At 42.0% G+C, this 25772-nt stretch overlaps 2 protein-coding genes across 13 annotated transcripts in view; one reads left to right on the plus strand and one right to left on the minus strand.

Annotated features, from left to right (window-relative positions):
• SH3D19 (SH3 domain containing 19) overlaps positions 1-25772 on the plus strand; it is a 204548-nt gene that overhangs the window by 21818 nt on the left and 156958 nt on the right. The gene's annotated exons all lie outside the window — the stretch shown is intronic.
• On the minus strand, positions 17282-25509 carry PRSS48 (serine protease 48). Its single transcript, XM_086346369.1, has 6 exons — positions 25040-25509; positions 24063-24104; positions 23722-23884; positions 21597-21862; positions 20220-20389; positions 17282-17686 (listed from the first exon to the last, which is right to left on the minus strand). Exons 1-6 carry the CDS (start codon positions 25080-25082, stop codon positions 17618-17620), a joined length of 753 nt encoding a protein of 250 aa, XP_086202495.1. The 5' UTR covers positions 25083-25509; the 3' UTR covers positions 17282-17617.

Raw genomic sequence — 25772 nt, forward strand, 5'->3', positions numbered from 1 at the left:
TTGTGCTGGCCTTCTGCGGTGCCACCAGACAAGTCAAAACAAATTATTACAATTCTTTGTGAATGAAGTCTTTTCTGCTCCCTCTGGTACTAGTACTGGTACCAGGTAGACAGGTTATTATTTTCAAGGCTACCACTGAGCTGGAGAATGGGGAATGAGACCAGGGTTAGTTAAAATGCCACAAAGCTTGCTACTCCAACCAAAACTCACCTTGTTTTTCTTGATTGAATGTTGCATTGTACTTATATACATCAAGTGGTTGCTGCAAACTTTTGGTTAGTTTATAGAGGTCAAAAAAAGGTGATTCTGCCAGTTTCCGTTTTCCAGGTTCCAGTTTCCCATTGCTTTTCTGGAGAACAGAGTTTTGAAGTTCTTTACTCTGCCATTGTCACTGATGGCGCTCAAGTATGGGTTTAAAAGTAACTAAGATTGTTGGTCTTTTTAAGAGCAAAGTGGCCAAGTTTTTCCCAATAAAATACTGAACGAGAAGATGTGGATAGGATAGTCTTACTCATTTTGAAGTGTTTGTACATCCTACAGTAGCATTATCAAGGTATTTGAGGAGCCGCACTCATCGGTTACTGTGCTGGGGTCAAGACCCTTTTTCATTTAAACCCTGCATAGGCAGCTTGCTTATTTTAGTTCGAGGCACAGACACCCCCTAACCTGCTGTTACTTTTATTTATTTATTTATTTTCACTTTTTAAAAAAGATAATTTATTTATTTTAATTGGAGTCTAATTACTTTACAGTGTTGTGGTGGTTTTTGCCATACATGATGTGAATCAGCCATGGGTGTACATGTGTCCCACCACCCTGAACCCCCCTCCTCTCTCCCTCCTCACCCCATCCCTCGGAGTTGTCCCAGAGCACCAGCTTTGAATGCTCTGCTTCATGCATCAAACTTGCACTGCTGTTACTTTTAAAAACCTGATTTTCAGGGAATATCTGGCCAGGAGAATCCATATTCCTCTTTGCTTTTTAAAGAATGACTCAGAGAAAGTAGCTTTGTTGCTATGTTCTGATATAAATCAGTCATTGTTAGCACTGGGGAGGGGAATTGAGGGCATGGAGTGTCACTTTATACACTTCTGTATTGAGTTTCCTCCAATGAGTATTACTTTGAAAGTTAAAAGAAAGGGACAATAAATTTAAAATACCATGTGAAATAATTGCTGACCTAGTGTATCTGTTGCTTATGTTGTGGTATTTTTTTTTAAACCTGTTTTGCCTTAAGATGAGCTACTGCAATGGCAAATGCTGTCATGTTGATAAAAGAAATGATTGATGAGTGTTAGAGAAAATGATAGTAGGAAAGAAGTATATAATTCTGTTTCCTCTGAAGATCATTTTTCAAACACCGGCTAATTTATCATTTGGTCACCTATTCCATCTTATGACATTCATTGTTTTTATGAAAGCCATAATCATTTAAAATGCAAATCCTCATAACCACACTGTTGAAAACTGTTTAACATAATCAAAACCTACCCTTTGTGTTCTCTACCTTTTTTCCTGTGTGTTTCATCTTCAAGTCGTGACCCAACAGAATCTATTCCAGAAAAATGGATTCAGGAAACCTGCATTCTAACACTCAACTTTCCACCAGCCAGCTGTATGTCCTTGATTTAATCTCTCTGGGTCTCAGATTCCTCATTGACAATATGAACAATTTAGACCAGGAATCTGAAAACTGTATTTCTGTGGTCCAAATCTGGCTCACTTCTTGTTTTTGTAAATAAAGTTTTATTGGGACACAGTCATGTTTATTCATTTATATATTATTTATGGCTGCTCTTGTGCCATACCTGCAGAGCTGAGTATTTGTAACAGGGTCTGTGTGGTCTGTGAGCCTAAAGTATGTACTGTTTACCCCTTAAAAGTTTGCTGACTCCAGACTATAAATTTTTCTTTCAGGTTAAATTTTTTTAAAAATTTTTGGATGCTTGGGCCAATTATTTCTTTTTTCCCATTAGATTGCTGCTTAGGAGATCACCAGAAAAATGCAGCTGGAGGAGGGGAAATACAGATCATACATTGTTATTTGCTAGACGCCTGTATCCATCATACATCTGGCATATTTTGTTACTGCTGTGGTTATAAACTGTAACCACAGTGAGCTGTAGCTCAGCCTCACCTGTCTTCTTCATTCTGGGATCCTGGCTGTAGGTGTAATCCCTTACTGGGAAAAGGAGCAAGGAACAAATCGTGTGCCAGCTTTTAAAACTTCTCAGAAGTAGGTGTGTATTACTTCTACTCACATTGGCCAGCTGGATGTTAGTGGTGCGGGGAAGGGTAATCCTTCTGTAGGAGGCCCTGCAAGTCACCTGGTACCTTGAGTGGGTGTATCATCTTTCTGCACGGAGAGCTGGGAAACAGTGGGAACAACATCATCTACTGTAGCTTCTTTAAAGGTTCCCTAATGTGAGCAAACTAAAAGTAACGGCAGAAACTTGCTTTTAGAATTCTTTGTGTGTTACATTTTTAATGAACGTTCTGTAGCTAACAAGTAACTAGAAATTGGCCTGTTGAGCTTTTGGAACATATTCTAATTCTCTCTACTTACTTATTTAACAAATGCTCATTGTAAGAATGCAATATCTGTTTGGATTTCTTTTTATAGACTCTTGATGTCTTTAACTTATAATTCTCACCCCTAAGCTGCCTTTTCCAAGGTCCCATGTCTCGCTGAGACTAACACAGCTCAAGTTCCTGAAGCCAGAAATCTGGGTGAAATTCTTAAACTTCCTCCCTTACCAGGATTACTTCTAACCAGGCAGTTACCAGAGTCTGTTGAATACATCCCCTCTGCAGCCCTGACTGAGTCCTCCTCCCTCCTCCTACCATCCTGGACCGAGCATCTCTCACCATTCCCAGCAGCCTTATGACTAACTAGGCTTTCTGCCTCCTGTAATTCATTCTCTATACAGTGGCCAAAGTGATTTTTCTAAAATGCGAACTGATCATGTTATTCCTGTGCATTAAAACCTCTGTGTCTTATTTAATCTACCCCTTAAAGCTCAGATTTCTTAGCATGGCCTTGAACCTTTTCTTTCTTTCCTGGGAATTCCCGAGTCAGTCCTGTTATCCTTAGCTTACATTCTTGGCTGGAAAATATAATCTTTGTTCTGGAAAGATTTTTCTCGTTGTTCTGGAAAGATTTTTCTCGACCATGTCCTATGAACTCACATAGTATCTGGTAGATGTTTTTCACTTGAAGAGACTCAAACACTAGATAAAAAGTGCTGTGCAGCGCTGTCTGTGCGGTGTGCAGGGCGCGCTCCTCCTAGTGCTCAGTGGCTTGCCCTTTCCTGGAAGGGCTTGGGTAAGCCAGGTGGGCTCCCGAAGAAAGGCTGACTGACACTGGTTTTGTTTTACTTTCACTGAGACCTGTTTTTAGAAGTTTAAAATGTGCCCCTTTTGGAACTTGTCATTTATTGGTCCTCTTTTCAGTGAGCTAACATATTTTTCCTTATGATACCAACTCAGCAGCTTCTGGACAAAAGGAATATGAAACAAATGCATCTTAAAAAAAATACTGTCTCCTGTGGGTCTTTCATGTTAGCTCTCTGTTTCAGAAATAAAAATAGCCTCATCGAACTCATAGGGGGATAGGAGAAATTCAGATACTTGCCTTTGAAGATACTCTAGTGATTTTAAATTTTCAGGCCAGAATGTTTTCATTATTTAAAACTCATTGACACAAAATTTCTTTGATCAACCAACTGCTTGCTATCCTTTCTTTTTATCTAGCCTAGTTATATGGAATTCTAATAGAAGAAATCAAAAGTCTCAACTCTGAAGCTTTGCAGCTGTTGTAACCACAGATTTCTGTTATCCTAAGCTAATTTTAAAAAGTAAGCTTAATTGAAGGGAAAAAAGCAAGATTAAAAGAAACTGTTTATCTGTATAAACATTTAAAAAGCAGTCTTACATCTTTAAGCAAGAGGAGAACATGTAAAGGGTAACAGTGATGAACACAGTGGTACGTGGGAATTTGAACTTTCTACGTTAGATATTTCTGTAACATTGGATTTTTTTACCACCCTTATGGCAGAAAGTGAAGAGGAACTAAAAAGCCTCTTGATGAAAGTGAAAGAGGAGAGTGAAAAAGTTGGCTTAAAGCTCAACATTCGGAAAATGAAGATCATGGTATCCGGTCCCATCACTTCATGGCAAATAGGTGGGGAAACAGTGGAAACAATGTCAGACTTTATTTTTTTGGGCTCCAAAATCACTGCAGATGGTGACTGCAGTCATGAAATTAAAAGACGCTTACTCCTTGGAAGGAAAGTTCTGACCAACCTAGATAGCATATTGAAAAGCAGAGACATTACTTTGCCAACAAAGGTTCGTCTAGTCAAGGCTATGGTTTTTCCTGTGGTCATGTATGGATGTGAGAGTTGGACTGTGAAGAAGGCTGAGCGCCGAAGAATTGATGCCTTTGAACTGTGGTGTTGGAGAAGACTCTTGAGAGTCCCTTGGACTGCAAGGAGATCCAGCCAGTCCATTCTGAAGGAGATCAGCCCTGGGATTTCTTTGGAAGGAATGATGCTGAAGCTGAAACTCCAATACTTTGCCCACCTCATGCAAAGAGTTGACTCACTGGAAAAGACTCTGATGCTGGGAGGGATTGGGGGCAGGAGGAGAAGGGGACGACAGAGGAGGAGATGGCTGGATGACATCACTGACTCGATGGACGTGAGTCTGAGTGAACTCCGGGAGTTGGTGATGGACAGGGAGGCCTGGTGTGCTGTGATTCATGGAGTCGCAGAGTCGGACACGACTGAGCGACTGATCTGATCTGATTGGGGAAAAGGTTTTTTGTAAGAAAGATTTTTATTTTTAAATGAAGAGAGTTACTTGGTTTCCTTTTATTTAGGGAGGGAGCAATCATCTTATCAGGTTAGAACAGGCTGCTTTGTGATTACTTACACTAGAGATTTCAGGAAAATAGGGATTCTTGAACATCTTGAAATTTCGTGAAAAAATGTGTTTGCGGTTGAGTGCTTTTTTGGGATGCAGGGTTAGAGCAACGTGGGGAAAATGATACACAATTCAAACAGGTTCTTCTGGTTTTATTTGTCTAGTCCTGCCCTCTCTGAGCTCCAGACTGCTTACTCAGCATCTCTACTTGTATATCTAATAGACATCTCAAATCTAATATATATGTATTAGTTTCTCATAGTTATAACAAATTGCTGTTGATACGGATTTAGTGGCTTCAAACAGCATGGATTTATTGTCCTACAGTCCCAGAGGTCAAAGGTTTGAAATCAGTTCAGTGGGCTAAAATCAAGTTTGGTAGGGCTGCATTGTATCTCTAGACCTAGGGGAGAATCATGTTTGCCCTTTTTCAACTCCCATAGGACGGCGGCACTCCTTAGCTGGTGGCCCCTTGCTCCATCCTCAAAGCCAGCAGCATTGCACCTTTGTTCCTCTCTCCTTTCAGCTTCCATCCTTCTGCATGGTCTCATAAACATCTCTGACTCTCCTGCATTCCTCTTTAAAAAGATCTGTGATTATATTGAGCCCCCCCGGATAATCCAGGATATTCTCCATATCTCAAACTATTTAAGTTAATCATTATGAAGAGTTGCTTTTACTGGGTAATGTAACATAGTCAAAGGCTGTGGGGAATTAGACAGGGACGTCCTTGGGGGCCGTCACTGGATTTGATAGCCCAGCAAATCTATTCCTCCCCCAGCCTTCCTCATTTCCTTTAATAGCATGGCCATCCTCAGACCAGTAAGCTAGCAGCCCTTGTTGACTTCTGTTCTCAAATCTCTATCTTCCCCATTCTCCTATCCCAGTTACCACCCGCACTCCCACCACCCGCATCCAATCCACTGAGTCACATTCGAACCCACTCAAAATGCTTTCCCAGTCCTGCCACACAACTGCATCTAGAATTTGTCCACTTCTCACTAATTCCCACTGAAATCAGGATGCCTTCAGCATTGTGGAGCCTTCAGCCTCCATCCTCTTCTTTTTACTCCTGGATGTTAATGATCATCGTTAATTACGGTATAAGGCGGTGTGGGCTAGGTGTCAGAAGAGTGGTGCAAAGAGCCCAGGAATATACCTTAGTCACTTTATTGCAGCCACATGAAGATGGCAAGTGAAGACGCACATGCTAGAGGACACTGTGGAGGGAATTTGGGCTGGTTGAGGATAATTATCCTGGAAGCAATTCAAATTTCCCATGAAAGACTTCAGTCTTTTTTTATTCTCATGACAGTGAACATTTCCTCTCTATTGTTGGTATGGAATAAAATTAATCTAATCTCTGTTTTTTTTTAATGACTCCTTTCCTTCCTCTCCTTCCTGAAGAAGGAACATGTTTAACAAAATTCTCAGGCAACTGATTTCCAGTAAATGACCTGTACATAGTCAAAATTGGTGTAGAGAATATAGCTTCAGAATGAAGCCAAGTGTCTAAAAAGATAAAATACCCATTGTGGAAATAATATAAAAATATAACTTCCACATTTTATTGTTCTGAATTTTTTCTCTGAAATACTCCCATATGTTGTGGGAGACTTTACAGTTTAATGAAATAAAGGAAAGAAGTAGGTGATTACTTGGAATAGTCTGTGTTATACATAAGATCTGGAAATAATTGTATTTCCTCACTTTTAAGAAAAAAATTGTGGTTGGATTTTTAGCAGGCTAAGTATATATAGTTTTATATGTTCAGTATGACCTTAGCAAAACCAACCTTAATTAAAATTCCTCAAGATAAGAAAATGAAAATTGGAGCATATTAAATCAGATATTCCAAGGAATAAAGTGTTCTGCAAATTAAAATAAAATCTTAAGGCAGAAAAGCTATTGAAACCCCCATCCAAAATAAAGTGTAAAGATGTTCCTATTAAGTTTCTCTGCATTTGGTCAGTGGTAGCATGGACTAAATTCATTACCAGTAAGCGTGACATTTTAGTTTTGTGAATACAAATGTTTATTGATTTATTTTTGTCTTCCAATAATGTGTTTCCAGGTGCTGTACTCATATATTGGGTTAAGCTTTATATTTTGTGTTTTAGCAGTGGAAACAGAAAATATATGTAGTTTGAGCCTTTTCTTAGAATACAATCACAAGAATTATATAGAAGATCCTAGAAAGCCCTAAATAACCACAGGCTAGTTGCTTGTTAGAGCAGGGAGAAAACTTCCCTGCTCATTTGTTTAAAAAATAGCTTTATTGAGACATAATTCACATACCATGTATTTCACCCATTGCTTTTTAGTTTTTAAAACCGTTTCCTAGGGTCCTTTCAGTGTATTTTTTCAGATATTCACTGCCTCCTTTTCTAATCAACAGATTGATTGGGTTGAGGTGTACAAGAGAGGGGTATTCCAAGTACAGAGGACAGATTTAAGGCCTTGAGGCAGAAAAAGAAGGAAGGAATGGGAAGAACATTGCCCTGGGTAAGAGGGGAAACAACAAGTAGTAAGATAGGTATATTAGTGATGAATTATAAAGTAGATGTTAAAAAACTTAGACTTATGCCTTCATCACCTTGATTACTGGGGCCTTATTATAAGGGTGGAGCCAGTAGAGAACAGGGAAAGCTAAAAACAGCCACAGCCTCAGAGAACCTTCCTTACTGATGTTCTAGTACTGTAGCCTTTTGGTGTTTTGCTGGTTAGCTCATTGGTATTGATTCTCATTCTCTCTGCTGCTTGTCTCATTCTGCTCCCAGCCAGCTATCCCGTCTACCATCCTAGCTCCCTCATGGCCTCTGCAGACTACCATGAGCAGTAATGTGTAATCTTCTTCTGTTCTGTTCTGTGATCATTCCCCTGCTCTCAGCCCTCAATGCCCTCTCATCCCACTGAGAATTTGATTCAGAGTCCTCCCTGCAGCTACCAGGGTGCTGCCCCCACTGCTCTGAATTTCCAGCCATTCCCCACCCCCGACCCCCAGCAATGACCTCTGTTCTAACACACAGACAGCATCCTCACACCTCAGAGCCCTTGTGCTTGCTGTTCTGTCTGCCTGGAATGTTCTTTCCCAGGTATTTGCTTTGCTTTTCTCCTTCATATGGCCTCTGTAAATGTCACCTCCTTAGAGAAACTTGCCTGACCACCCTACCTAAAGTGGAATCCCCCACCCTCATACTTTATCTGCTGCTTCTATGTTATTTTCCTTTGTCAGATTTTCTTGTACTTGACATTATAATAAACATTTACAGTTGGCCCTCTGTAGGCTGGGGTTTTTGCATCCATGGGGTTGGTTGAATCTATGGATGTGAAACCACAGGTATGGAGGGTCGACTTACTGTGACGTTTTCTGTAAGGAACTTGAGCATCTGTAGATTTTGGTATCTGTGGAGGTCCTGGAACAAACCCCAAGTGAAGACAGAGGGAGGACTATATTTTGCGTTTACTTAATGTCTCTTGCCCACTGGAATGTCAACGCCTTCAAGGCAGGCTTGGTGCATTATAGACGCTGCGGTATCCTCAGTACCTGGACCATGGTGGGCACTTAATACTGTTGATTGCACACTGACATACTATCGGGCTCATGTTCAGACTTCCCAAAAGAAGGATTCTGTTGGGTTGTCCAGTATTTAGTCCATCTGTTGGTTAAGATGCTAGGTCCGCTGTCCCACTAACCTCTAGGCAGCTCTAAAGTCAGATGCTCATCCCTAGCAAGTCCAACCAGTAGTGATCAGGACAATGAGGTCATGTGATCTTCTATGGATATCCCTTTCTTCCCACTTGAATGGCCTGGTCTCTCCAAAAGGTCTGTGTTTCAACTCTTGGTTCATGAGAACAATTTTGTCAGACCACCATGCTGTGGAGCGGTTGCTTCCAGAGGGTCTGGAGGAATGACTGGAAGCAGTGTTTTGGCTTTCTTCACCTTATTTATGTCCCCCTGCTGTGTGGTCCTGGCCCATGCATGTGTTTTCTCTTCCTATTTGTTCTTGATTTTCATCTGTCTTTTCTCCATTTTCCTTTCTAGCCAGTCTTTTATCTTGCGTGTTCTTTTCTCTCAGCTACCATTTTGCTTTGTCCTCTGAATCATTCCAGAACTTGCTTAGCTTGTCTCTGAGAAACATTTCAATCTCCCTGTTTTGTGTACTCTTTGCTCCTTTGTGCCTTATAGCTGGAGAGAGGTAAGAAAGAGAACGGGGCTGAAACATTCTTTCCTGCCTCCTTTTATTTAACCAGTATTTGAAAACCTGCTTTGTGTAAGATATTGTGCCAAGTTTTGGGCTATCTCTGCAAACAAAAAACCCGAGTTCTTAGTTGGTGAGACAAAGAGATTGTGTATTTATTTATCATTCATTTATTCATTCCCTCATTCAACAAATACTTCTTCTTTTTTTTTAAAGCATGTATCTAGGAACAATCTGAATAAGAGCTGTAGATTAGAGAATTTTTTTTTAAGGTCAGATTTTTATTTTTTCAGTTTATTTTAATTTGGAGGATAATTACTTTACAATATTGTGATGTTTTCTGCCATACATCAACATGAATTGGCCACAGGTATACATGTGTCCAGATTTCCCTGATAGCTCAGTTGGTAAAGAATCCATCTGCAATGTAGGAGACCCCGGTTCAATTCCTGGGTTGGAAAGATCTGCTGCAGGAGGGATAGGTTACCCACTCCAGTATTCTTGGGCTTCCCTGGTGGCTCAGCTGGTAATGTGGGATGACCTGGGTTCAATCCCTAGGTTGGGAAGATCCCTGGAGAAGGGAAAGGCTACCCACTCCAGTATTCTGGCTTAGAGAATTCCATGAACTATACCCATGGGGTCACAAAGAGTCAGACATGGTTGAGCGACTTTCACTTTCATACTTGAGTCCTGGAGAGGGAAATGGCAACCCACTCCAGTGTTCTTGCCTGGAGGATCTCATGGACAGAGGAGCCTGATGGGCTACAGTCCATGGGGTTGCAAAGAGTTGGACACTATTTAAGGACTAAACAATACATGTGTCTCCCCGATCCTGAAACCCCCTCCTACCTCTCTCCCCATTCTATCCCTCTGGGTTGTCCCAGAGCACTGGCTTTGGGTGCCCTGCTTCATGCACTGAACTTGCACTGGTCATCTGTTTTACATATGGTAATGTATATGTTTCAGTGCTATTCTCTCAAATCATCCCACCCTCGCCTCTCCCACTGAGTCCAAAAGTCTGTCCTTTATGTCTGTGTCTCTTTTGCGGCCCTGCATGTAGGATCATCAGTACCATCTTTCTAAATTCCCTATATGTGCGTTAATATACAGTATTTTTCTTTCTCTTTCTGACTTACTTCACTCTGTATAATAAGCTCCAGGTTCATCCACCTGATTAGAACTGACTCAAATGCATTCCTTTTTATAGCTGAGTGATAGTCCACTGTGTCTATGTACCACAATTTCCTTATCCATTCATCTACCAGTGGACATCTAACAGATAGTTCTTGAGACTTGAATATAGTGACTGACAAAAAACAAAAATTCCTACTCTCCTGAACCTCTCTACTTTTTGATAAGACAGATGTACATTTAGACAATTATACAAATGAATGTTAAGTTACACCTGTGTTGAGTCTGATCAAGGAGAGCTCTGGAGTTTGAGACTATACTGGGGGGATTTGTTCTCATCAGGAGAGCTGGGAACAGCTCCCTTGAGGAAATGAAGACTGAATTGAGATCTGAAGGCACAGAAAGAGTTAACTTGGCAAAGACAGCAGAGGAGTGGAAATGGCAGGTGTGAAAGTCCAGTGTTTATAAGGGGCTTCTGAAGCACTTGAGGACGTTGAGAGTGCAGAGAGCAGTCCAGGTGAGGATGAATGAGGCTGAAAACGCAGGCTGGGGTCAGATCCAGCAGGGCCTTTTATGTCCGGTTAAGGACTTGGGTCCTTATTTTCTAAGCAGTAGGATGCCTTTGATGTGTGGTAATGCCTCAGTGGTAAAGAATCCTCCTGCCAATGCAGAAGGCATGGGTTTGATCCCTCGGTTGGCAAGATCCCCTGAAGAAGGAAATGTTAACACACTCCAGTATTGTTGCCTGGAAAATCACATACTATACAGGGGAGCCTGGTGGGCTATAGTGCATGGGGTTGCAGAGTGAGACATGATTTAATGACTAAACAATAACAACAACAACCAGGGAAAGGAGAAGAGCATTTTACACATCTTTTAAAACACTAGTCTGAAATCTGGGGAGAACAAATGCAGTTGAGCATAGGTATGAGCGGCGAGTGGCGGCTATGCGGAGTTGGAGTAGCCAGCGGCCGAGAGGAGATACCCCACGTCCAAGGTCAGGAACAGCGGCCGAGAGGAGATGCCCCACGTCCAAGGTCAGGAGCAGCGGCTGTGAGGAGATACCCCATGTCCAAGGTCAGGAGCAGCAGCTGTGAGGTGATACCCCACGTCCAAGGTCAGGAGCAGCCGCTGAGAGGAGATACCCCACGTCCAAGGTCAGGAGCAGTGGCCGTGAGGAGATACCCCACGTCCAAGGTCAGGAGCAGTGGCCGTGAGGTGATACCCAACGTCCGAGGTCAGGAGCAGCAGCCGTGAGGAGATACCCCACGTCCAAGGTCAGGAGCAGCAGCCGTGAGGAGATACCCCACGTCCAAGGTCAGGAGCAGCAGCTGTGTGGAGATACCCCACGTCCAAGGTCAGAGAAACCCCAGTAAGACCGGTAGGCACTGGAGCAGCTATGAGGAGATAACCCATGTCCAAGGGCAAAGGAGAAGCCCCAGCAAGACAGTAGGAGGGGCGAATTCACGTTCAGAATCAAACCCTATTCCCACCAGAGATGCTCAGAGGGCTCAAACAAACCTTGCGTGCACCAGGACCCAGGGGCCCCACAGAGACTGAGACAGAACTGTGAGCGTCTCCTGCGGAGGCACGGGTCGGCAGTGGTCTGCTGCAGGGACGGGCTTTGGGTGTGGGTATGGCGTAACTCCTCTTGGAGGAGGTCGCCATTAACCCCACCATAGAGCTGCCAGAACTCACATAAGACTGGGAAATACACTCTTGGAGGGCACCACAGAACCTTGTGCACCAGGACCCAGGAGAAAGGAACAGTGACCACACAGGAGACTTGCCTGTGAGTGTCTGGGAGCCTCTGGCGAAGGCATTGATCGGTGGTGGCCTGCTGCAGGGTTGGGGGCACGGACTGTAGCAGTGCATGCATGGGATCTTTTGTAGGAGGTCACCATTATCTTCACTACCTCCACCATAGTTTGGCCCAGGTAAATAGGGAGGGAACACAGCTCCACCCATCAACAGAAAATTGGATTAAAGATTTACTGACCAGGGCCTTGCCCAACAGGTTAAGATCCAGTTTCCCCCTCAGCCAGTCTATCCCATTAGGAAGCTTCCATAAGCCTCTTATCCTTCTCTATCAGAGGGCAGACAGACTGCAAACTACAGTCACAGAAAACTAATCAATCTAGTCACATGGACCACAGCCTTGTCTAACTCAATGAAACCATGAACCATGTTGGGCTGTGTGGGGCCACCCAGGATGGACAGGTCATTCATGGTAGAGAGTTCTGACAAAATGTGGTCCACTGGAGAAGGGAATGGCAAACCACTTCAGTATTCCTGCCTTGAGAACCCCATGAATAGTATGAAAAGGCAAAAAGATAGAACACTGAAAGAGGAACTCCCCAGGTTGGTAGGTGCCCAATATGCTACTGGAGATCAGTGAAGAAATAATTCCGAAAGGATGCAGACGGAGCCAAAGCAAAAACAACACCCAGCTGTGGATGTGACTGGTGATAGAAGCAAGGTCCGATGCTATAAAGAGCAATATTGCATAGGAACCTTGAATGTTAGGTCCATGAATCAAAGCAAATTGGAAGTGATCAAACAGGAGATGGCAAGAGTGAACGTCAACATTCTAGGAATCAGAGAACTAAAATGGACTGGAATGGGTGAATTTAACTCAGATGACCATTATATCTACTACTGTGGGCAAGAATCCCTTAGAAGAAAATGGAGTAGCCATCATAGTCAACAAAAGAGTCCAAAATGCAGAACTTGGATGCAATCTCAAAAACGACAGAATGATCTCTGTTCATTTTCAAGGCAAACCATTCAATATAACGGTAATCCAAGTCTATGCTTCAACCAGTAATGCTGAAGAAGCTGAAGTTGAACAGTTCAACAAAGACCTATAAGACCTTCTAGAATTAACACCACCCAAAAATGTCCTTTTCATTATAGGGGACTGGAATGCAAAAGTAGGAAGTCAAGAAGCACCTGGAGTAACAGGAAAATTTGGCCTTGGAGTACAGAATGAAGCAGGGCAAAGGCTAATAGAGTTCTGCCAAGAGAATGCACTGGTCATAGCAAACACCCTCTTCCAACAACACAAGAGAAGATTCTACACATGGACATCACCAGATGGCCAACACTGAAATCAGATAGATTATATTCTTTGCAGCCAAAGATGGAGAAGCTCTATACAGTCAGCAAAAACAAGACTGGGAGCTGACTGTGGCTCAGATCATGAACTCCTTATTGCCAAATTCAGACTTAAATTGAAGAAAGTAGGGAAAACCGCTAGACCATTCAGGTGTGACCTAAATCAAATCCCTAACGATTATACAGTGGAAGTGAGAAAGAGATTTAAGGGACTAGATCTGATAGAGTGCCTGATGAACTATGGATGGAGGTTCATGACATTGTACAGGAGACAGGGATCAGGACCTTCCCCAAGAAAAAGAAATGCAAAAAAGCAAAATGGCTGTCTGGGGAGGCCTTACAAATAGCTGTGAAAAGAAGAGAAGCCAAAAGCAAAAGGAAAAAGGAAAGATATACCCATTTGAATGCAGAGTTCCAAAGAATAGCAAGGAGAGATAAAAAAGCCTTCCTCAGCGATCAATGCAAAGAAATAGAGGAAAGCAATAGAATGGGAAAGACTAGAGATCTCTTCAAGAAAATTAGAGATACCAAGGGGACATTTCATGCAAAGATGGGCTCGATAAAGGACAGAAATGGTATGGACCTAACAGAAGCAGAAGATATGAAGAAGAGGTGCCAAGAATACACAGAAGAACTGTACAAATAAGATCTTCATGACCCAGATGATTACAATGGTGTGATCACTTACCCAGAGCCAGACATCCTGGAATGTGAAGTCAAGTGGGCCTTAGGAAGTATCACTATGAACAAAGCTAGTGGAGGTGATGGAATTCCAGTTGAGCTATTTCAAATCCTAAAAGATGATTCTGTGAAAGTGCTACACTCAATATGCCAGCAAATTTGGAAAACTTAGCAGTGGCCACAGGACTGAAAAGGTTCGGTTTTCATTCCAATCCCAAAGAAAGGCAATGCCAGAGAATGCTCAAACTACCACACGATTGCACTCATCTCACACACTAGCAAAGTAATGCTCAAAATTCTCCAAGCCAGGCTTCAACAATACGTGAACTGTGAACTTTCAGATGTTCAAGCTGGTTTTAGAAAAAGCAGAGGAACCAGAAATCAAATTGCTAACATTTGCTGGATCATTGAAAAAGCAAGAGAGTTCCAGAAAAACATCTATTTCTGCTTCATTGACTATGCCAAAGCCTTTGACTGTGTGGATCATAACAAACTGTGGAAAATTCTTCAAGAGATGGGAATACCAGACCACCTGACCTGCCTCTTCGGAAACCTGTATGCAGGTCAGGAAGCAACAGTTAGAACTGGACATGGAACAACAGACTGGTTCCAAATAGGAAAAGGAGTACATCAAGGTTGTATATTGTTACCGTGGTTATTTAACTTATATGCAGAGTGCATCATAAGAAACGCTGGGCTGGATGAAGCACAAGCTAGAATCAAGATTGATGGAAGAAATATCAATAACCTCAGATATGCAGATGACACCACCCTTATGGCAGAAAGTGAGGAAGAACTAAATGGCTTCTTGATGAAAGTGAAAGAAGAGAGTGAAAAAGTTGGCTTAAAACCCAACATTCAAAAAACGAAGATCATGGCATCTGTTCCCATCACTTCGTGGCAGGTAGATGGGGAAACAGTGACAGACTTTATACTGGCGGGCTCCAAAATCACTGCAGATGGTGATTGCAGCTTACTCCTTAGAAGTAAAGTTATGACCAACCTAGACAGTATTTTAAAAAGCAGAGACATTACTTTGCCAACAAAGGTCCGTCTCATCAAAGCTATGGTATTTCCAGTAGTCATGTATGGATGTGAGAGTTGGACTATAAAGAAAGCTGAGTGCCAAAGAAATGATGCTTTTGAACTGTGGTGTTGGAGAAGACTCTTGAGAGTCCCTTGGACTGCAAGGAGATCCAACCACTTCATCCTAAAGGAAATCAGTCCTGAATGTTCATTGGAATGCCTGATGTTGAAGCTGAAACTCCAATACTTGATGCGAAGAGCTGACTCATTTGAAAAGACCCTGATGTTGGGCAAGATTGAAGGCAGGAGGAGAAGGGGACGACAGAGGATGAGATGGTTGGATGGCATCACTATCTCAATGAACATGAGTTTGAGTGAACTCCGGGAGTTCGTGCTGGACAGGGAGGCCTGGTGTGCTGCAGTCCATTGGGTCACAATGAGTCAGACATGACTCAATGACTGAACTGAACTGATAGGTATGAGTGAAGAAAGGACATGGGAAGGGTAGTTGGGAGGCTAAAGTAGAGGTCTAGAGGAGAGGCGAGGTTGTGGGTTAGCAAGAGTTTTAACTTTTCAAACCTAGCTCACTTTCTTTTTAAAAAAATTATTATTTTTTGGCTGTATGACATGCAGAACCTTAAGTTTCTCCAACAAGGGATCAAGCCTGCACCCCTGCAGTTGAAGTGCAGAATCGTAACCATTGGATTGCCAGGAAACCCAAATCCCTCTCAGTTCAGTTCAGTCACTCAGTCATGTCCGACTCTCTGCGACCCCATGAATCACAGCACACCAGGCCTCCCTGTCCATCACTAACTCCCGGAGTTCACTCAGACTCACGTCCATCGAGTCAGTGATGCCATCCAGCCATCTCATCCTCTGTCGTCCCCTTCTCCTCCTGCCCCCAATCCCTCCCAGCATCAGAGTCTTTGCCAATGAGTCAACTCTTCGCATGAGGTGGCCAAAGTACTGGAGTTTCAGCTTTAGCATCATTCCTTCCAAAGAAATCCCAGGGCTGATCTCCTTCAGAATGGACTGGTTGGATCTCCTTGCAGTCCAAGGGACTCTCAAGAGTCTTCTCTAACACCACAGTTCAAAAGAATCAGTTCTTCGGCGCTCAGCTTTCTTCACATCCTATTAAATGTATTTATCCAAAAATATTGTTTTTGAAAGTTGACTTACCATAAAGTCAACAAAACTCGTATTCATTCAATGAGAAATGAAAGATGATTGAAATAAAAAGAGTATGAGTAGATAGTAGAAAGAGTAGATACTAGGTAGTACAGGAGAAAGATAATGACTGAAATCAAGTATAAAATGTAGCTCTGAGCTCCTCGAAGCCTAAGCAGAAAAGGAAATAATCTAGGTGTTGTGATTATCGAACAAAAAATAGCATGCAGACTTTGCTGGTGGCCCAGTGGTTGAGAAGTTGCCTGCCAATGCAGTGGGCAACGGGTTCCATCTCCGATCCTGGAAAATTCCATATACCATGGGGCAGCTAAGCCGACGTGTCATCACTACTGAGCCTGCGCGCTTAGACCTGTGCTCTGCAACAAGAGACGCCACCGCAGTGAGAAGCCCTGCACTGCAACTAGAGACAGCAACAAAGACCCAGCACAGCCATAAACTTAAAAAGGTAAAAAGAAGCATGCTAGTTAGCAAGAGAAATAATGTTTTCCTTATAAATATTTAAAGTACTTTATTATAGACGTAACCCAGTTAGCAGTTAGGTCTTGATTCTTGAAACCCAAACCTCAGCTCTTGAGCTAATTGCATTAGTCCATTTTTGGTGGTAGACATGTAAGTATTTCAAAAACTAAAAATTTCAGAAATATTCAGAACTGAAACACATGCGTGGATTTCTTATTTGATACCTTGCTACAGAGGGGAAGTATAAGATAGTAGAGGAAGAAGAGAAATATAGACCAGGTAAGAAACTCATAATGTGACCCATGGGCACCAAGTAAAACCTTAATGTACTTTCTTGAGGACCTTACTATTTGCCTTTTTTTTTCTTACTGGCTTCTGTGGACTAATTCATTTGTGTCCACATACTTCTTCATAGAAGGCATCCTTCCTGCCTTGTAAGTTGCATTGTCAAGGACAAGAATGCCATACACAAAATGGCATTCTTTTTTCTCAGCTGTAGGCATTCCAGCCAGTAAAACCTACTTCCAGAATCAAGGACCTCGAAATCAGAATCATTTCTAATTATTTTAATAAAGTCATCCAGAGTTCCCAATGACTGTGTGAGTTCCCTGCCCTGAGTGCTTATTCTCCACACCTTCCTTCCTAGCCATGTCCTTGGTCAGCAGCATCAGCTACACTTTCTACTCTCCTGGTAAAATGTTAGATCCAAACACACAGGAGGGTCCCAGTAGAGCCAGAGAAAGCAGTACAATAGAGAATAAGAAGTCAGATAAGTTCAGGTTATTGGCACCCAAGACCTCAGCTCTTGAGATAACGGACATAATCCATTTTTGGTAGTAGGTCACATTGGTGTAGATTCCAGGGAAAGAAATACCACATCCTCTTCCTCAGCTTGACAATCCTATCAGGATCCATATACCATCAATATGACATGCCAGAGGCCCTCCAGAATCACCCTGCAGAAGAGAGAAAGATCATGAGCACAGTGAAGAAGGGCCATGAAGAGGAGAGTGGTCATCAGGGGTGGAGGTTCCCTACCATGGAGCAGTGAAGCCCATGGAGCTATAGAACTTGGAAGGCAGCCGGACCTCCTACCACTTGAGGGAGACACCAGAAACTTAGAATCATGGAATCTGAAATTGGCAGAAACCTTAGCTAAATATATGAATCGTTTCAAAGTACTTACCTGTGATTAAAAAGAAAGAAAGATTTTGAATTTTTCACTAAAGTTAAATTCACTGAGGGAACTCTCCTTATTTTTCTATTTTTAGGTCCTTATTGCCATTTTTAGTGTTAAAGTAATTTTTCCTTATATAAAATGGTGGTGGTAGTAGTTCATAGTCTCTTAGTCTTCTGTTTTCTTGGTAACAGCTTTGTTAAAATGTAAATCACATACTATTATGTTCAATTTGTATATTCACAGTGTTGTTTGACCATCACCACAACCCTTTTGTGTCACACCCTGAGGAAACCTTATACACTTCAGCAGTCACCTTTTCCTCCCATTCCTTCCAGCCCTAGGCCAACAATTATCTACTTTCTTTCTCCATGGATTTGCATATTATGAACATTTTGTATAAAAGAAACCATATAAAATAGGACTTTTTGTGTCTCTCTTCATTCACTTAGCATACTCTTTTCAGGGTTCATAGTGTGTGCATGTACTCCATCCCTTTTTTATGACTGAATAATATTAATTATATTGACATACCACGTTTTTGTTTATCTAGTCATCAGTTGATGGACATTTTACTTTTTGGCTACTATAAATATTGGTGCAGTGAATATAATGTACAAATTTTTATATCAATGTATGTTTTCATTTTTCTTGGGTGTTTACTTTGTAGTGGAAGTTCTAAATTATATGGTAAGTCTATACTTTTGTGTGTGTGTCAGTATAAGCCTATACTTAACCTTTTGAGGTTTTCTAGAATGACTGTACCATTTTACATTTTAACTAGGTATATGAAGATTCCAATTCTTTGCCAACCCTTATTATTATCTATCTTGATTATAGTCATCCTAGTGGGTGTGGAGTTGTGTCACTGTACATTGATTGCTTTTTTTAATAATGAATATATAGTTAGGAAATTTTGGCAGAGATGTAGAAGAATGTGCGCATGTGTGTAAAAGAGAGGAAGTAAAACCCAAGTGGTGGTTTTAGAACTGAAAAATAAAAATATCTGAAATAAAAATCTCACTAGATGAACCTAGCAGAAAATGTAGATGGCGGAAGGAAAAAGCAATGATTTGGAATATAGGTTAATTTAAAGTATCAAATTTGAAAAACAGAAAAGGGTAAAAATTAGACAAAGAGTATTAGGGACTTGTGTGAAAATATCAAAAGGTATAACATAAACTTCCAGTTTTAACTAGAAGAAGAAAAGAAGGAAATGAGGCAGAAAAATAGTTGAAGAAATCATGAACGAAAATTTCCCAAATTTTGATGAAAGGTAAAAGAATAGATTAGACAGCATATTAAAAAGCAGAGACATTACTTTGCCAACAAAGGTCCATCTAGTCAAGGCTATGGTTTTTCCAGTAGTCATGTGTGGATGTGAGAGTTGGACTATAAAGAAAGCTGAGTTGATGTTTTTGAACTGTGGTGTTGGAGAAGATTCTTGAGAGTCCCTTGGACTGTAAGGAGATCCAACCAGTTCATCCTAAAGGAGATCAGTCCTGGGTGTTCATTGGAAGGACTGATGTTGAAGCGGAAACTCCAATATTTTGGCCACCTGATGCAAAGAGCTGACTCACTTGAAAAGACCCTGATGCTGGGAACGATTGAAGGCAGGAGGAGAAGGGGAGAAGGGGATGACAGAGGATGAGATGGTTGGATGGCATCACTGACTCAATGGATTTGGGTGGACTCCAGGAGTTGGTGATGGACAGGGAGGCCTGGTGTGCTGCAGTCCATGGGGTCGCAAAGAGTCGGACACGACTGAGTAACTGAACTGAACTGAAAAGAATGGATTAAAATAACAACTCAGTGAATCCCAAAAAGGATAAAGACAAAGAAAACCACACCTAGCATATGATTCAAACTTCTAACAATCAATATGAATGAAAATATATTGAATGAAGCCAGAGAACAGTACATTACACCCAGTGGAGGGAGACACAAATAATTGCCGATTTTTCATCAGATAGTTATGATCAGGAGACAATGGAATGACACATTTTAAGTGTACAATGAAATGTTTCTTCCTTGAAAAAATTTAAAAGTTGGCATTTCTATGTTAACCTCTTAATATATTTATGAAAACATGAGACTCTGAAAACCCAAACACCAGTGGTTAGCATTACTCTAGATCAATAGTTGAAGAGATTAATAGATAAAGTTTAAGTGATTTATCCAGATGCAAAGAAGAATTTTTGTAAGAACGCTTGTCTTCTGATTCCCAATTCACTGTTGTTTACAGATGGGCAAACCTGGAACCAAATTAAGATGTCATGTTAAAATTAAAAATTTCAAGAGCAAACCCTAACCTGGCAGGTATCCTTCCCTTTCTTAACATCACCGGCACAAATCATGGTTTCCATGATGACTGGCTGTATTTGTGGCAAGAAGGAGCCCAGTGGGTTGTAGATGTTTTCACATTTCTGGCGTTTAATGATGGGTACTTCTGCTTCCTGGAGTATGGTAGGGTAATCAGCATCTGTAGAGATAAATAGGAATGAAAGGAAAAGTAACCTGGAACAGCAGGGACAACATTCAGTCATGATATGCAGACATCTCGGAATGGTAATCCAAAAGCAGAATACAGTCACTTTCTAATCCTGTTGGCTAATGGAACAGTTTTGTGGCATAGTTAATCTAAAACAATGGATAATTAAAAATTCTGTTTGTGATTTTTTGATCGCCCATCTGGGGCATTCTTAATGTTCTAGATAAAGAGAAATTCTGATATATTTTGATTAAGTAAAAATGTGAATATTCTAAAGTATTCAAAGAGTTGACACAACACTTTGAAAACAGATTAAATAAGCACTAGAAGGCAATGGCACCCCACTCCAGTACTCTTGCCTGGAAAATCCCATGGATAGAGGAGCCTGGTGGGCTGTAGTCCATGGGGTCACTAAGAGTCGGACTCGACTGAGCGACTTCACTTTCACTTTTCCCTTTCATGCATTGGAGAAGGAAATGGCAACCCACTCCAGTGTTCTTGCCTGGAGAATCCCAGGGACGGGGGAGCCTGGTGGGCTGCCATCTAGGGGGTCGCACAGAGTCGGACACGACTGAAGCGACTTAGCAGCAGCAGCAGACTCTTTTCAAACTTCAAATCAGATTTGTTAACCTCTGTTTCAGAGAGGTAATTATGTATTTAAATTGTTAGTATTAAAAATAAGTAGCTAAATAATATATATAAATTGTTAGTATTTGTTCTTACCAGTATAGCTAGATTCTAGCCAAAATATGGGTTAATAATCAATGGCACCCCACTCCAATACTCTTGCCTGGAAAATCCCATGGACGGAGGAGCCTGGTGGGCTGCAGTCCATGGGGTTGCTAAGACTCGGACACAACTGAGTGACTTCACTTTCCCTTTTCTCTTTCACGCATTGGAGAAGGAAATGGCAACCCACTCCAGTGTTCTTGCCTGGAGAATCCCAGGGACGGGGGAGCCTGGTGGGCTGCCGTCTCTGGGGTCGCACAGAGTCGGACACGACTGAAATGACTTAGCAGCAGTAGCAGTAGTCATATAAATAGGCAGATATTTTATTTGAAAACTTCTGGAGAGTGTCGGTTGATCTGGTTTTGTAGAAAATCTTTGCTACAGTATTGAAATGCCCAGAATATGAATACCCTGAAGTGGGTACAAGAAGGTGATGTATAAAACACCCCCTTGTTGTGTGCATTCTCACCTTCTTGTTTCAGTTTTCCCCATCCAGTCACCCAGCAAGAGTCTGGAATTATCAACCGCTTCTTTTTGACATTGGACAAGCAAATGGGCAGGATGGAAGAACTGTAGGTGACTCTAGAGAACAGCCTCAACAGGGCAATGTCTCCACTGACATTACTGTATGTGGGATGGATGACAATTCGGCTCACACGAAGTATCACTCCTTCATCGAGGTTGTCCCTATCAACTGACCCCAGCTGCACAGTGTACAAGAAAGGAATCCGTGTCCTGAGGGGAAGAGAAAGAGGAGAATAAAAGTGGGCTGTGCTTCTCTGCTTACAGCTGGGTCACAGCAAGCTGCCTTTGTGTGGTTGAGTCTTCGGGGAAGAAAGGAGGGTAACAGACTTGGAATTAACCAGACTGCTTCCAGCTTGGCCTAGGTTTTGTATGTCTCCTCTTCTCCTACCCCACCTCCCTGCCACTCTTTCTTTTGTTGTCTACTGTTTCTGTGGTATGCTTTTTTATTCTAATGGCCAGACTTTTGTCTTAGTTTTTCCCTCGTTCTCTTAGTCACCTCTGCTGTTCTCCATTGTTTCAGCCATCACAAATATGCTTAGTAGTTATTGTTTTATTTTCAGTTTTGATTTCTGAGCACTAGACCTTTATTTCTGCATAAGAATTTAAAGCAAAATAAAATCACCAAGTTTATATATGTGTGTGTCTGTGTGTTCATGTAATTTAAAATGTCAAGTAGTTTCATAAGATTTACAAAATAAATGAATGACAGACATCCTCTGCCCTGCTGCCCTCAATTCTTGCTATCCAAAGGCAATCACTTTCAACTGGTAGCTCTTTCTTCTAGCATTTTCCCTATATTTTTAAGAAACCCTATATATTGCCATTAATTGTTTTTTCAATTTTAGAACATTGTATTCTTATGTACATGGTGAGGATTGAACCAACAATTACAGCCACTTCACCCACTTCCTTTCATCATCCTCCTAATCTATGATAACTTTTTGTCAGATTAGTATTGAATAGGTATGTTTTGTGACTATGAAAACATTCACCTCCTGGCCATGTTTGGTACTGTAATTATATTTCTTGTAAAACTTTTTGCTTCTTCTGGAGCTAATATACGGTCTCACTTACTTGCTTTTTTAGTTTTCTGTGCACCTGTCACTACCTCATCAGTTTTCCCCAACTGTCTGCCAAAATTGAAAGTCTCTCAGTATGTTGATACTGTTCGGCATTCTATTGATACTATACTTTTTTTTAAGACCTCTGCCCTATAACTCCAATCTTGGTACTTTTTTTTCTGATTTTCTTGAGGATTCTCTTCTGTGTTGTATTCTGTTTCTGTTTTTGTTTTTTTTGATTCTATGTTTTCCTGTTTTCCCTCCTTCACTTTGGTGAAGCATATTCACTATGGCTTCCTGAGGAATTGTTCATGACAGCTGCTGCTCAAAATGTTCGTGCTTTGTGTGTCTGAGAATGTCTTATTTCTATCCCACACTTGTTGGATAGTTTGTAGATATGGGTAGACTTCTAAGCTGGATTCTCTCAGCATTTTTAAGTTATTACTTTATTTGAACTTTTTGTTATTGAAAGGTTTGGTTGTTTCGTTCTTTATATATGTCATCTATTGTGACACAACAAATTACCATAAAGCTTAGAGGCTGCAAACAGCAAACCTTTCACAGTGTCTGTTCGTCAGGAGTCTGGTTCCTTCTGAGCAGGCTATACTGACGCTGGTGTGCAGTGTCGTCTCTAGTCTCGACTCAGAGAGGGGCTGTCACGTCTTCATCAGCCGTTGGCTGGAGACATCTTTCTTCACGGCTGCTCACCACATGGTACCTTGCTTCTCTCACAGATTGTGTTTGTGACCCGAAACAGCCTAAGACAGAGCTCCTGACTGGTGTGTAGGAGGTGATTTGGTGATAAGTAAGAAAAATTTCTAATATAGTGACCACTTACATCATTCTTTTTTTGTTTTGTTTTTACCTCTGTGCCCTGTCCTGAGTCCAGGATGACCTAGGTTTCCTTCTGCCTGCTTGTCTTGGAACTTGCCTTTGTCTGTTGGTTCATTTGTTCAGTTATTTATCGAGAACCTACCTCTGTGTGTCTAATCACCAGCGGGAACTCACATTTGTAAGCAGTGTGCTGCTGTGACTATCCACCTGTCGCTGAGGAGGGAGCCCCCGCAGACGTGGGAGTTGGAGAGCTGCAGGCTGACCTGCCAAGGCCAGCGCGTGGCGGCAGCATCCTTGCCACCCACAACACGGCCTGAGTATACAGGTCGTCCACACACTAGAGGAAGAGGAGAGAGAAACGTGAAAGTCCGCTTGTCCTGTCCTTCTGATCCCCGTCTTCTCATCATCTCCAAACTCCCATCCATCTCCAGGACCTGAGTCCTCCCTAGCCTCCATTCTCTGTCCTATTCCAGTTCCAAACCCAGCAGTCTTGGACCCAAGTGGAAACCACTCACCTGACTGGAGGGTTTTCTTTTGGAAAGAGGATATGAAAGACCCTAAAACAAATACACTGCATCATTAATATATAACAACACACATATATAATATACAACAACACCTATTATATATCCAGGTTTTCTGAATAGAAAGGCTTTCTGTGACTTCAATCTCTCAGATTCGTGTTATAGGCCAAATTTTTATATCTACCTATTAGAAATCTTGCTAATTACATACTTATGTGACTTTTTAGCAGCATATATGGAACATAATTCAACTTTTACTTAACGATTCACCGTCTCCTTCAGGAATATCAAGTATGTGAGGTTGTAAATGCATTCATGCCTTCAGATGTTTTTAAGGTGTATACGCTGTTTATTTTTGTCGTGTTTTCTTCAACTGTACTAGCATTTTGCAGTATCTGTGTCTCTTTCTTTGCTGCTACCTATTATCTTTTTGCTACCCTCAGCCAATCCTGCCTTTAAATCACCATGGGCTGGAAAAATAAATGAACAATATAATTCCTGAAATCAAGGACGGGCATTTGTACTTTCAGTTCCATTTGCTTGAATTACTATTTTCCTTGATTTTTTTAGCCAAATTACTCATCTCGTCCAAGTCTTGGATCCAATAGCTTCTTCTTACAGAAACTTTCCTGATCCACCCTGTTTAAAATATAATGCCTCTCGACACTCTAGAGGTCCCTTTCAGGTCACAGTATTTACTGCTTTCTAACCTGCCTTATAATTTACATATTTGCTACAGGCTTTGACTGTAACCCCGCCCCCCTCCCCAGGGCAGGGGTCTTTGTGTTTACTGCCATTTCCAAGAGCCCTGATTTGTTTGGAGCCTGGCACACAGGGTCCCCTCAGACTTTCTCAGGGCACACCCTTCAGAAGTCACATCTCATGTGTGCAGTGTCCTAGCAGTCTATATGGTAACTTCTTGAGCCAAAAACCGTCTGCCTCTCCCCACCTCCACCTCAGGGGCTCACCCAGCAGAAGGGACAGCAGGAAGGCACAGCCCCCAGGACCCATATTTCTCTCCTCAGTGTCAGCACTTCCTGCTCTCTGGACTCAGGCTCCCAGGGTGAGGCAGGCTGGGGAGCAGCCTCAGAAGAGGGCAGGACCGGCCTCTTCTCCTGGTTGGATCCTCAGCTGTACCCGCCTCCTCCTGGGTCCTCACCCTGGCCAGGAGCTGAAGAGACCAGACTTGAGAAGTGCAGCTGTGGGACCCAGGAGAGGCACTGGGCTCGAGGTGCCCCCTGCTGTCCAGGAGGGCAAAGTGTCTGGGGCCTTTGCCTCTGGGGGCAGGGAGGGGTGAGCGGTGGGCACAGTTGCTGCTGCCCAGGGCAGGTTGGAGGGCTCGGAAAGGAGTGGAGCCCTGTCTCTAGTAAAGAAATGGAGGATCAGCAGGATTCTTCACAAAAGAAATGAAAAAGAGGAAATTAACCCAAAACCCAGCTAATATTTTCTAATTTTTTTTTTTCCATCTTCCTTTACAGTGTTAGTCATAGAATGTATTGCAAGTTAGATTTTCTGGGAAACAGACTGTAAGTCAGAGATTTGTGTGCAGTTTATTGGGAAGGAGTCTTAGAATCAACACCTTGGTGGGGATGGGGGGGAATGGAAACAGGATTGGGCAAAAGCATCGTGATGCATTGGCAACAGAGGCCTCAGCCAATCCCACAGGTTGCTCTGGAGCTCGGATGGCCCTTCAAATATGCC

The sequence above is a fragment of the Bos grunniens genome, chromosome 17 (genome assembly GCF_055505025.1).
Source record: "Bos grunniens cultivar Pamir isolate PY7600 chromosome 17, Bosgru_T2T1.0, whole genome shotgun sequence".
NCBI lineage: Eukaryota > Metazoa > Chordata > Mammalia > Artiodactyla > Bovidae > Bos > Bos grunniens.

Coding starts and splice junctions, on each gene's coding strand:
- PRSS48 (XM_086346369.1), bottom strand. CDS start 25,082: ATGGGTCCTGGGGGCTGTGCCTTCCTGCTGTCCCTTCTGCTGG. Junction 23,885..24,062: donor AAAGAAAACCCTCCAGTCAG/GTGAGTGGTTTC, acceptor CTCTTCCTCTAG/TGTGTGGACGACCTGTATAC. Junction 20,390..21,596: donor GGGAAAACTGAAACAAGAAG/GTGAGAATGCAC, acceptor TTATCTCTACAG/ATGCTGATTACCCTACCATA.